This window comes from Typopeltis vanoorti, chromosome 1, assembly GCF_054136105.1.
Source record: "Typopeltis vanoorti isolate ZY-2024b chromosome 1, IOZ_Tvanoo_1.0, whole genome shotgun sequence".
Lineage (NCBI taxonomy): Eukaryota > Metazoa > Arthropoda > Arachnida > Uropygi > Thelyphonidae > Typopeltis > Typopeltis vanoorti.
In genome coordinates, this window is record NC_143549.1 from 127,543,317 (window position 1) to 127,557,146 (window position 13,830).

At 36.8% G+C, this 13,830-nt stretch overlaps 1 protein-coding gene across 3 annotated transcripts in view; it reads right to left on the reverse strand.

Annotated features, from left to right (window-relative positions):
* Nucleotides 1–13,830, reverse strand: part of LOC150110410 (macrophage mannose receptor 1-like) — a 99,527-nt gene that overhangs the window by 38,955 nt on the left and 46,742 nt on the right. For all 3 annotated transcript variants that reach the window (XM_090393575.1, XM_090393568.1, XM_090393585.1), the window contains exon 10: nucleotides 8,883–9,052. In XM_090393575.1, the coding sequence (XP_090249701.1) occupies nucleotides 8,883–9,052 (170 nt within the window). The remainder of the gene's footprint in view (nucleotides 1–8,882; nucleotides 9,053–13,830) is intronic.

Genomic DNA, 13,830 nt, shown 5'->3' on the forward strand with positions numbered 1-13,830 from the left:
AGACGAAACCCTTCGGTCGGAAAGACCTTCAGTAACGTGAGGAACTTTTATGTGGTTTCTTTCGACTAAACGTGAGTACGGAGATAGTTGATTTTTCCCCTCCGGAAACTCGGGTTTTTCGTCCCACAAAACAGACAAATCGGCCAATAGAACACACGCAATTTACAAACAAGAATATTTAACAGCATAGTGGGTAACTGCCTTATCCTTACATTACAGTTGGGAAGTCCAAGGATACGTGGAAGGCTAGTGCCTGTTAAAGCCAGTGATGGATGGAATAAAAAGATCTCATCTGGATGGCAAATCTTTAATTTCAGACCGTAAAAAACAATATAATTATTTTAAACAATGTTATTACTTTAGACTGTTATTTTATTCTTATAATATCTAAAAACCGTGCTTTTATTTTATGGTAAATCTCATAGACAAGAGGTTACTCAACCTCTAGTACATCAGTACGATGAATATATGTAAGTCAAAAAAAATTCAGGAGATTAAAACTTACTAACGATCCAAGGACTTGATTATATTCTTAATGGAATATATAAGAGGGAAAGCAATTCCAAAAAACATTAGTGGAAGGAATGACGGAAAAAGGTGGGGAATGGTTTTGTGAGTTTGTCATTGGACTGTGGAATGTTGAAAAGCAGCTGCATGTGTTTTGATAGAATTAAAAGGTTGAGCGGAGGAAATATCGACATTCTGACGAACACTGACCCCGGAAGTATTTGCAGAAAATTAAAGCAGCATAATCTGGATATCTGCATAAAAGATAGTAAATTAGTGAGTGATGGGTCAATAATTAATAATTGCTCTCTTCCGTACTGAATAAAGTACTTTCGGTATCTCCTTGGCGGTATCATCCCGATTGTAGGAATGGTATTCAATGAGTGGATGGATTTATGATTCGTAGAGTTAATAGATGCTCATAAATAAAGCAAAGCCTTGATCGAGAGAGAGAGAGAGAGAGAGAGAGAGAGAGAGAGAGAGAGAGAGAATATAATTTATTGGATGCTGTGGAGGCGATATTTGTAATAAGCTTATATCAAGAAAAGTAGACATTAAAGTAATCTCCCACGAAGAACAATATTATCTTGTCTAGAAAACAAACTTGTTCTTTTATGACGAGAAAAAAGCAACAGCATAGGAATGAGGTTTGCTAGCAACTGAAGGTTACTAGCAAAGGTCTGAAGGTCTGAAACTGAAGTTTATCAGAAATCCATTAAACCTAGTTTCGAAATCAGAATTTAAGCAGTTGATATTTTGGAAGTGCTTATGATTTTTGAAGTGCAAGGTTTGTCAATTTAGATTGAGAAGGCCAATGTACAATGACAAGCAATAGTGTTTATTGGATTGGTAACTAACTGAGAAAGGTATTGATGAATATTGATATTTATTAATATTGATTGATTAAGAGAAGGAAGAGAGTAATCGAGTAAGTGAAAAAAAAGTGAGGAACTCCACCATTATTTTCAGAGATTGACAATAAAGATCCATCAATCTACTATCACACACAATGCCCGTTCAAAAAGAAAGCAGTGACCGAGAAGACAGACCTCCTCATGATTGGAGTTTACCATTAATACACCAATGTGCCAACTCTAATTACTTTCTTAAGACAGCATACCAAGAACAATCACTTAAGATTCTCGAAAATTTTCCATGCAGCTGATCCAAAAGTGAGGGAACATAAATAAGATCACCTGTTTGATCGACACTGGGAATCCATAATGGCGATCGTACATTAGTTGATATTTTGGAAGATAAGTTGCTTAATGTGAAAATGGTAAATATCATACGGTTAAGAGAGTTTACTGGAGTGAGAGTGTTTTGAGCGACGTAGGCAACAGTGGAAATTAAGGAAATCGAATTCTGCAGGCTGAATCGCAAACTCTGCATAATCGCAATTTAAAATGTTATCACATCGTTCCTATATATATATAATATTCATCAAAGCTTGATTTGCTTCCTCAGTCTTAAAAATAAGGCAAGAGGTTATATTCCATTAATTTGAGCCCTACCCAACGGCCTCTGAGTTGTGGAAATATTTTCTGAAAATGAAAGCTGTGCAGAACAAATCGGCCTTTTCCAGCTGCCGATTTTTAATCCATCTAACTCGAGTGCTTATAGATGTTTTTTCAATGTTTTAGGGATGGCGCCTAAAGCACCTATTAATTTGGGAACAACTTTCGTTTCTTTTGCCAGATTCGTTCAACTTCGATTTGCAATTGATGTATTATTGATGTATTGAAATATTGATGTATTATTGAAATATTGATACATATTGATATATTGATGGAACCAGGTCTTTTATTAACTATTGAAGGACTTGGTTCCATCAAGTCCTTCAAGTGATTTCGTTGACTAGTGCTAATGTAATGTTCAATTTGTGTGCATGTGAACTGCAGAATATTTCCAATTAACTCTTCCCTTTTTTCTTTGGAAAATCATCAGTTGCATCAAATCAAAATCAAATCAAATCAAAAATCCAAATAAAAAATTTGGATTTTTTGGTGTCGAGGCTAGCTGGTGAACGGACGTGCTATCGGAGAGCTCCTGAGGGATTTGTGATTTTTGTTGATTTATTGATGTTTTGGATTCAATTTAATGGACTTAAGTGTGTAATTTTAGTATATTATTAGAGCTTTATTAGCGTGGTTAGTGTACTAAAGTGTTTTATAACATAATCTATACCGGGAAGTCGCCGCTAGATGAATTCGTAATGTGCAGTGTTCGTGCAAGCTCCAGATAAGATAAGTATCATTTTCAGTTATCGATACAAATTACTTAACATTGTGTAGTTTTGTTTTGTTTGCCTTGCGTATCTTAGTATGGCATAAGTATTAAGTATGGCATCTGTGCGAAGGAAAATGGCGGCCAGTAATGATGGTTCGCCATCCTTATCAAAGAACGGTAGTATAAAAGAAATGAGTCAGTGTACTAGCTATGAAATGTATGCTTTGCGGAGTGCGGTCGGAGTGTTGTTAGATGATGATAAAGGATTTGAATGTGTGTAGAAAATGTAGGGAGAATGAGGAATTTAAGTGTATTTCGAATCGTGAGTGTGATATTTTTGTCAACCTTCAGAATGAAGGAAATAGGGATATGACAAGAAACGGCAAGGTTGTACATGAAAATTGTGAGAGTGTGAATGTAGAAAGTGTGAATGATAGTATAAATGGTTTCTCAGAGAATAAAAAAGATAAGATAGATGCATTGAGTGAGATCGCGTTGTTGAATAGTGCGATAGAAAGAGCAAAACAGCAGCTAGAGTGCATGAACAAAAGTAGACTGAATGAACCAACCAATAATAAAAGGTATGACAGGAAAAATAGACGTATGAATGTGAACATGAACAAAATGAAGGATAGAGTGCTGTATGGCGACTCGTTAGTACGAGGTGTGTTAGTAGAGGATTTGACAAAATCGTACCAGCCTGGTGCGACCATAAAGGAGGTAAGTGAGTCTATTAGAGAGCTAAAGGAAAGAGTGAAAGAAATGATTGTTGTGGCAGGTACGAATGATTTGAAAGGAGATAAAATGGAAATGATAGAAGACCTGAATGAATTGTTTGAGGTAGCAAAAGAAAAGATTGAGAGAGTTATAATGAGTAGTCTTTCGCCACGGTATGACAGTGAAATGTTTAAAAGAAGGGCCATAATTGCGAATGACTTTATGCGTGGGTTATGTATGACGAGTGGTGTGGAATTTGTGGATGTGTGGAGTGAGTTTGATGGGCGAAAGGATCTATATAAGATGGATGGCTTGCATTTGAATGGTTACGGAGTAAGAAGACTTGAGAAAGTGTTGCTGAATGTAGTGGATGTGCAAATTCAGGGAAACTAGATTTGTTAAGGGGGGGAAGTAGATATACAGTCCTTATGAAGGCAGTTGAATGTAAGAATGAATATAATATGCCAGAGCAAATAAGGACAACAAATCTGAGTGGGATAGTTAATATAAGGCATCAAGGTAGGGTTGGGGCTAATGGGGGTCTTAAATTCATGTACACTAATACTAGGAGTATTAGGAACAAGAAGGAAGAGTTTTTGGCCATGGTTGGCACTTCCAGACCACAGGTTATAGGTATTAGTGAAACATGGCTGACTGTAGATGATATAACTAGTGGGATTGAATATGATGGGTATAGTGTGTTCAGGAATGACAGAGAGAATAAAATGGGGAAAGGAGTATTGTTGATGATAGCTGATGAGCTTCAGCCAAGGAGAATAGAAGTTGAATTGCAGGATAGAGAAAAGAGCACATTTGAGGCCATTTCGTGTGAGATTGTGGCTAGCAGAACTAAATATACAATTGGGTGCTGCTATAGACCAGGTGATGGAAAAGATGGTGGTGACAGTATGCACAAGCAAATAGAAGAAATGGGTGGAAGGAGGGTGATTATTATGGGTGATTTCAACTATGGTCGCATTGATTGGAGTGAGGAGAGGACGCAAGGAAGGAAGGAACTGGATTTTATGCGGTTATTAAGGGATAACTATCTGCGACAGCATGTAATGGAAAATACTAGTGGTCAGAGAGTGCTTGACCTAGTAATTACATCTGAGGATTTGGCTGTAACAAATATGACCACATTGCCACCAATCGGTGAGAGTGATCATAGGGTCTTAACTTGGGAGGTAGCTAAAGGTGTAGAATTTTCAATTAAGACAGGGTACATGTGGAATTATCGGGCTGGAAAATATGACAAGCTTAGGAGTTTGATTGGTTCAGTGCCATGGCATGTACAACTGCAAGGACTAGAAGTTGATAGTACATGGGAGGTAGTTAAGAAGTGATTGCATGAAGCAATGGCTGACTGTATACCTAGAGTCCGAATAATAAATGAAGTAGGGGTTAAATGGATGAATAACACCATTAAGCTTGAGCTGCAAAAAAAGAAACAACTATGGAGGGAATTTAAGGAGAAGGGTGACCGGCAGGCACATGAACGGTATAAAGCGCAGGCCAGAAGGGTGACGAGTGTGGTAAGAAAAGCAAAAAAGGATTACGAAAGAACATTGGCCATGCAGGCTAAAGAGAATCCTAAACAGTTTTTTAGATATGTAGCAAGTAAAAGGAAAAATGTGCATGGCAGATTGATTTTAAAGAATGCCGATGGTAGGGAGGTAACTGAATCAGTTGAGATAGTTGAGTTACTGAGTGAGCACTTTGCAAGAGTATATCATCCAGGTGGTGACATTGCAGAAACGAATAAACCAGTAGATTATACGGGAATTGTGGTTAATGAAGTGGAGGTGAGTAGTCTAGTGCATAACCTCAATGTCAATACATCTGTGGGATTGGATGGTATACCAGCTCGTTTTGTACGAGAAGCAGCTAAAGAATTGTCAGTACCCTTGACCATTTTGTTTAATTTGAGTCTCGGGTCTGGGTTAGTCCCGAGCGGGTAGAAAGAGGGGAAAATAGTTCCACTGCATAAAGGTGGTTCCAAGACTGCTGTTGTAAATTACCGACCGATTTGCATATCAGGAATCATTGTCAAGGTCTTAGAGAAATTAGTCAAGAAAAGAATACAAGATTGGATAGATGAAAATGGGATATTGTATGGGGGACAACATGGTTTTGTGAAGGGGAGATCATGCCTCAATAACTTGCTCACGTTTTATAACACAGTGACGGCTGAACTGGATAGGGGAAATGGGTTTACAGTGATACTACTGGACCTTGCCAAGGCCTTTGATAGGATACCACATGGAACCCTAATCAGTAAACTGGAGCAGATAGGTATAGATATAGGGTTGGTGAGATGGATAGGAGGGTGGTTGAAGGAGAGATATCAAAGAGTGGTTTATTCAGGAGTGGAGTCTAAAAGACGTCTTGTGACTAGTGGAGTGCCACAGGGCTCTGTTCTTGGACCACTGCTTTTCAATTTGTTCATCAATGATATTGGAAAGGATCTGAGAGGAAGTGTTAACTTGTTTGCTGATGATGCAAAGTTGGGTAGAGCAATTGTGAGTGCACAGGATGTCAAAATTTTACAGGATGATTTGGATAGTTTGGAGGACTGGACTAGGAAAAATGGATGTCAATTTAATGTGGAAAAGTGTAAGGTTATGCACTTTGGGGTGAAAAGAATAGCAGCAGTATATCGCATTGGTGGAACCATACTCCAGGAGATTGATGAGGCCAGGGATTTGGGATTGTCGGTGGATAGGGAGTTGAAGTTTAGGGGGAACATTGCAAAAGTAACTAAAACAGCTCACCAAATCTTGGCTTCTGAAAAATACTTTAACATGCAGAGACAAACAAGTTGTTGTTCCTCTGTATCGAGCCTTGATAAGACCCCATCTGGACTTCTGTGCCCAGTTATGGGCACCAGGGTTTCTTCGTGATGGGGAGGAAGTGGAGAAGGTCCAGAGACGAGTGACCAAGATGATAGCAGGTCTGTGGAATGAACCTTATGAGAATAGGTTGAAGATTTGTGGGTTGCAGAAATTGGACGATAGGCGAAGGAGGGATGATATGATTGAGTCATTCAAATTACTGAAGGGTTTTTATAAGATTGATCCAGAAGATATTTTTGAAAATATGACTGGTGGTGGGAGGACTAGGGGCCATGCATGGAAGCTGGGCAATAGCGTGGTTGACAAGGGTGTTAGAGCGAGGTTCTTAACTTGGAGAGTGGTAAATGAGTGGAATAAGCTTCCAGAGTCTGTTGTGGGTGCTACGACCATGAATGAGTTCAAGGCAAGGTATGATAGATACTGTGTGAATGTTGAATAGTTGTTCTTGACATGATGTTAGGGCCTCCCTCGATGAGTCTGTCGACTCCTTGGAGCAATAATAATTAATCGGCAGTGATTGCAAGTTGCGATCATTCACATTTCCTGGCATGAAAATCTTGATAAATTCAGTCTATTTTTTAATCTTCGAAAAATTTGTAAGACTCATTCACTGCATGTAATTACATGAGTACAACAAATTCGATTGCACACCAGAGTATAATTAAACTGTAGCTGAATACCGAATAATATAAAAAATATCAGAAAGGTTTCAGAATATCATATACGAGGAGTATTCTGAAAGGAATGTCTATGAAAATTCTGAAAGTGACGAAATTGTATACGCATAGACATCCCTTTCAGAACACCTTCCCAAATTAAATCATAACAGAAGTGTTAAGGGGCATAAATGTAGGAAACATTGAACTACCAAACACATCTAAGTATAAAAAATCCATAACCTGTTCAATATATTGAACAGGTTATGTGTGTGTGTTCCGTCGAATCGTTTTCGACTTCTGGCGACTCCATGAACATGCACTCTCCATTCAGATCTGTCCCTGACCATGTCTTTCAGAACCTCCAAGCACACTCCAGTTACTTCTTTAATTCCATCCACCCATCTAATTGTTGGTCTTCCTCTTTTCCTGCTTCCATCAACTTTAGCAAGCATCAACATCTTCTCTAGACTGTCATTTGCTCTCATATTATATCCGAAGTATGACAAATTTTCCTTGATGATCATAGCTTCGAGGGAGCAATCGGGCTTTATTCTGTCAATCACATTTATTGGTTTGCTTTGCAGTCCATGGTATTCTTATTAAGTGTCTACAACCTCATAATTCAAATGTGTCTATCCTCCTTCTTTCACTCTTTCTCAGGGTCCAACTTTCACATCCATTCAGTACCTCAGGGAATACCATTGCTTTCAAGATTCTGATTTTTGTTGCGAGGTTAATATCTTTATCTTTAAATATCTTGCTTAAATTTGTCACTGCTTTCTTTGTGAGTAGCAATCTTCTTTTAACTTCTTCAGTAGAGTAACCATCTTAATCAATTCGGGATCCCAGGAGCACAAAATTGTTAACTGTTTCCATTTTCTCCCCATCTACTTTAAAATCATTAAGTTCTCATACTGCCATAACTTAACCTTTTTGAGGTTAAGTTTAAGACCATATTTAGCACTTTCTTCTTTAACTTTCATAATAGTTTCCTCCAAATCTTTTTTGCATTCTTCTAGAAAGTTGGTATCATCTGCATAGCTCAAGTTATTAATATTTTTCCACCCCTTTTAATTCCAACTGAAGACTCTCGAGCCCTGCCATTCTTCAAATGTATTCGCTGTACAAATTAGACAGGTACACAGATAAAATACATCTTTGTCGCACCCCTGTACCTATTGTGAAATACCCAGTTTCTCCAAGATCTGTACGGACAGCAGCTTCTTGTTCATAATAAAGATTCCTCAGAAGGATAATGAAACGCTCTGGGACTCCCACTGTTCTTAGCACATTCCTCAGTTTCCCGTGATCTACAGAGTCAAAACTCACTCACTCTCAAAAGCCTTGCTGTAGTCAAGGAAACAAAGGAAAATACCTTTATTGAAGAAAGGTGATGCAAGAGAGCGCTATAGTTTGTAATTTTCGCACTCTCTTGCATCGCCTTTCTTCAATAAAAGTATATAAAGTGCATTTTTCGATTCCCTAGGCCATGTAGTTGTGATTCAAATTCGCTGCCATAGAGCTGTTATAATTTTAATTCCCTCCTCTCTCAGATCTTTGAGTACTTCAATGGGTATTCCATCTCCTCCTGGTGCTTTCTTACTGGATAGCTGTTGCAGTGCCCACTTCACTTCACTCTCCAGTGGTACTGGCTCCTGTGTGTAATCCTGCTCTTCAGATTTCTCAATAATTTTGGAGTCCTTTCTGTAAAGGGCTTCTGTATACTCTTTCCATCTTTCTTTGATGTCTGCAGCTTCTGTAAGATATCCTTTATGTTTACTTTTCAATATTGCCGCTACGTGTTTCCGCAAAATGCCATTTTATTTGTGAAATCTGTTTACTAGAAAAAAATGAATTAACGTTGCTATTTAATAAATATTACTTGAAAGAATTGATTATATAAATGAATATATACCACTCGCCACAGGAAAAACCACTCCTTTGCAGAGTGGATTGATGCAATGGTGGAGTTGTACTTTTCGCAATGTTCTTTAGCACGGTGCCAAGTAAGATTTGCCCATACGATGCTGTAACAGTAATCGTTGAAGAAGAACCACTGAGGGTTATCGATACTACACATTGGAACTGAAAATGAATGAATTAAAGTTATATTTAATAAATACAGAAAAAAGTATATATATATATATATATATATATATATATATATATATATATATACCCTTTCTTACCTAAAACCTTATACATATATACACATATATGTATATAATAATGTTGCATTTCTTGAAGGTAACAGCTGCTCTAGAAACCAACCATCCTATAAAGTGTCTAAGAAGTAACTTGCCTCGAAATGATATTTTAAAATATGGCAAATTTAATTCTGACAAGATAAGCATGCATGGAGAATAAAATTGTTGACGCAGCCTGTACAGACAAGCTATACAAATTTTAAACGCAGCCTGTACAAACAGGCGAACTAGTACAGGTTTTATCTGAACATTTTTCGATGTTAAATCGATGTTTCCTATATTTATGCTTAATTTGTTGTTTACTTAGATCTACCCTTTCTTACCTAAAACCTTATACAATCAAAATCCTACCGGCTGCACTATTGTTAAATAGTTACCTTTCGTTATTTATTCTTTCTTCTCTTACTTTAATCTTATGCTTATAACTAGGATTGTTTCCTCTTCGGATACTGGCGAATTTATATTTTGATGCGCCAGCCAGTATCCTATAGTAGAAAAGATCCTTACTCGGGGAGACAATACTAGATTCTTAGCTTTCTTACACAATAGCTTATTTAAACTGCTGTATAGATTCAGATTATTATTGCAGTCGTGACCTAAATCTATATTTATATTCACTCTCAAAATCCTTCCCGCCAAAATAGGTTTTATTTTTATAATTGGTAATTTGGAATCGTAATCAGGCAGGACTCAGGTTCAGGTAAATATGACATGTTTATTGAAATATCTAAAATTCAATACAAAATTCATACACTCAATTATGCTCAATACTAAATAAAACTCGAACGAAGAGATTAACACATTCTAAACTGATTAAATCTTATAAGGCCGGCTAAACACAGTAATTGCATATTTGGATATAGATAGCAAATGATAGGAAGTTAAGCTAAATACCTTTCAGTAGTATTATCGCAAGAGAAAACTAACAAACATTCTAATGTTACTGAGATACTAAATTTACTATTCTTGTCGCATTAAGTTAATCCTATCACACACAAATATTACAAAAAATCTCTTCCAAACAATTCTTCTTACTTTCATAGGTGGCTAACTCTCTAAATAGAAACTGTCCACAGAGTTCTTTAGAATACAGTTCTTAATTTCGTATTCGTAAACAATCTTTCTAATGAACTTTCACACAAAATAGAGTAATTGCACCTTACCGAGCTTTTTCCGCATCGTTCAGCACCACGTGTATGTCTGCATACTTCGCATCTATTTGTCTGTCCATACGTCAATAGGGGTTATGCTATCTTCATTCCTTCTGCCGAAAATGGAACTCAAATCTTTGTGTTTTAAGAACAACTCGATGGGAATTTTCAGCGATGGCTTGATTCTGCTAGAACTGGAATTTTTCCCTTCAGCTTTGCGTAGAATCCTACTTCATTTTAAGAACGCTCGCAGTCCGACATCTTGTCACAGACTTCACCCCACCCCTTATGCAAAACTTCCCGCTAACTTCCGAACCACCAAAACAGGGAAACGATACGACAAGAGAGAGTCTTCCGATACCGGCTAAACGCCTTATATTCTTCTATAGAGCGCTCTCTTTTCTCAGTCCCCTTTTTTGCACATGGCCCTTATCTTTTCACCCCTTGGTTCATCCTTCGCCTTTACGATGCTGTTATACTTGGATTCACAGAATACATGGCAACGTAATTTTCCAAGTAAGCTATAGCCGCTAGCATTACGCTATACACGTGCAGCTTTATGCCTTCCAGGAATTATTACTTAGCAACTTTTTAGATGATTCACAGTAAATTTTACATAGCTTAAGTGAGGCTTAAATTTAAATCAGATTATCTCTCTTTTTAGACATACTTAAAATTGAAATCTTAATATAATCACATCAGCTTAAATATAAGGCACTTGAAATAAAGAATACAAATTTTATATAAATGTGAAGAAGTTTCACTTTTAATTACAGCTGATGTGCGGATATTTCTCTTTGTCAGCAAGTTTTATATGTTAGATTCCAAATGAATGATTTCTTTCCAAGATTCCTTCATTTAGGATCTAACATCGATATCTCTGAAAACGTTTGATAACAGTGAGATATTGAAACAAGGGAAGTGTTTGTTGCTTTGTGAATCTTGCGACATGTAATATAAAAAGTGGTGTAGTCTATTCTGAGATATAGCATTATTATTATCATCATTAAATTCCAAATCCATGGCCGCAACAGATGGAATACTACTATAGTACTACATTTTATATTTTTACAGTTTATTTTAGATTAATTTACATAGTTTATTTTACTTCATTAACTCCTGGTAATTTTTTTTTTACTTTATCAAGACTCCAATATTGTCGAATCTTAAATTTCGGGCTTCTAAGGTATCTGCACTAACCTTGATCTTGATTTCCTTTGGGAACTTTTCCTGCCGTTTAATTTTGCTATCCTTTAATCTGCATTTTGTTTAAGTGACCATATCACATGAGCTCTCTACTCACATTCCATAATAGTAACAATGTCAAGCTCCTTCTTTCCTAATACCCTAATTTTAATATGATTCTGCGATTAATGCCATCCATGTATTCCCCTCATTTCTCTCATTACCCATGTTTGTGGCCTCCAGTTTTTTTAACCCAGCTTTTAGATCCTTAATTAAAATTGATTTGAACACTATATAATTTTGTGCACTTCCTGTTTAGTGTTTGGCTAATTTTTCTCATATTTCATATAATTTTATTGACTGCATCTTCACCACACCGAATGAGTGATGTATGATTTCTGTTCCTTTTATGTGCAAATTGCTTATGATGGATTTGCAGTTAGTTTCATATGCTGCACCTCTTGCTGTCTGATTGGAGTAGTTCAGGTCTTATAGGTTGTGCGAATGACCATAACTAGTAGTAGAAGTGCCTATAGTGTCCACGGCATATCTGAAAACACCTGTATTCAGAGGGCAAGGCAAGTATGCATGATTAGGTCTTCCAGTTGCATTGCATAAAGTGCAAACATCTAAGTCAAGTTTGAATTTTTGCAACTCGGTTGACGTAGGCAGGATGTAGTGCCATAATATCCTTTGGATATTTCTCCATCTGCTTTGTTCTGTATCCAGTGTAGCCCAGAAGAAATAACGTTTCCATCCATAGAACTAGGCAACCCGAATTCTAAATCTAATTCACTCCTGCCAAGTAAAAGAACTTTTTCTAAGCCTTTGTTTGTTCAATTCCGAGTTAGTCAATCTCCTGCACAAATGAGTAGGGTTTTTCTCTCTGAAAAAAGGAAGTTTTCATTCTGCAACCTAGTTTCAAGTGGTTAACATATCAGCTCTCTAGCCAAAAGGCTGTGCATTTGAATTCCATCTTGGGCATGGATGTTGGTAATTGCCTTTCACCTTCACTCGTTCATTCATTCATTCGTAATCTTCTTTCACTACACGTTATTCACGATTCCTATTGTTATGTCGTGTTGTTTCTCTCTCTACTTTCTTATTTTTTTATACTTCTTGATCTCTATTATCTTTTCTTGTTTGTAACCTAACTAGATTCTAGTCAGGAATATTTCCTTTTCAGATACTGGCAAATTTGTATTTATAATGCCCCAACCAGTATCCTATAACAGGAATTTATTCAATTTCAGGGAAATATTCCTAGATTCATTGGCATACACTCTAACACACACTTAAATAGATATCGGTACTTTGTAGTTGTGACCAATGATTTATTACTTAAACATATATATCCAAAATTTCTCCCACTATGGTTCTAGTTTTGTAAGTGGTAATTTGATATCTCTAATTCAGGCATATGCAATAAAACAACTTTATTGTAATTAAATGACAATTTCAACTAAATCTAAATCAAATTACTAAAACTTCTAAGTCTCTTGCTAAGTTAAATCTGATGCTAAGATAATTAAACAATTCTAAATTAATCAAGTTCACCTAGATAGATCAAATTGTTAATCACACAGAATAATATAAATCAATGACAATGTTACACTAAATTAAATATCTCTCATGCATGCTATTCATAGAGTACACACTATACAACTTGTTGCTTTCTCAGTTAAGGTTATCTACTAAACAAAATACACTTATTACTTCAGTTACATACAATTAGATTCGTTCCTGACAAAGAATTGTCAGGAACGAATTTGTCCTACAGAATTTGCTGTCTCAAATACGAAATCTTATCCAAGTTCTCTACAGAATTGTCCACATTACTTAATCAAACATAAATTTCAATCTTCTATCACTTCCGTAACAAATAACAAAGATTTATACATTACCCAGTTCCTTCCGAAGGTCTATTAACTAGCACCTGTTGTTCTGGTCATCCTTCGTTTGGATCTTTCGGGACCTGGCTTATGGCCACATCGTCCTTTCTACTGCTGCCGGACTCGAAGTATTTTCTTCCGCAACTGAGGACTATCTCCGCTCTTTTCCGATGGGACATCCAGCGACTGCCACAATTTCTGCATAGGTTAATGATTCGCATACAGCTCCACGTGGAATCTAGGTCAGCATAATCAGGAAAACGGCCCACTGTCTGACATCATAGAACTCTGGCTCATCGTTTCTCCGACCACCACTCAAGAATCCTCGAGATGAAATCCGGAACAAAAAGCCCTGCAATATGGCGGGTGTGCATTGCCTTATATTCTATGTTCTAGTGCCCTCTTTTTGCTGTATCATTTTTTTCGCA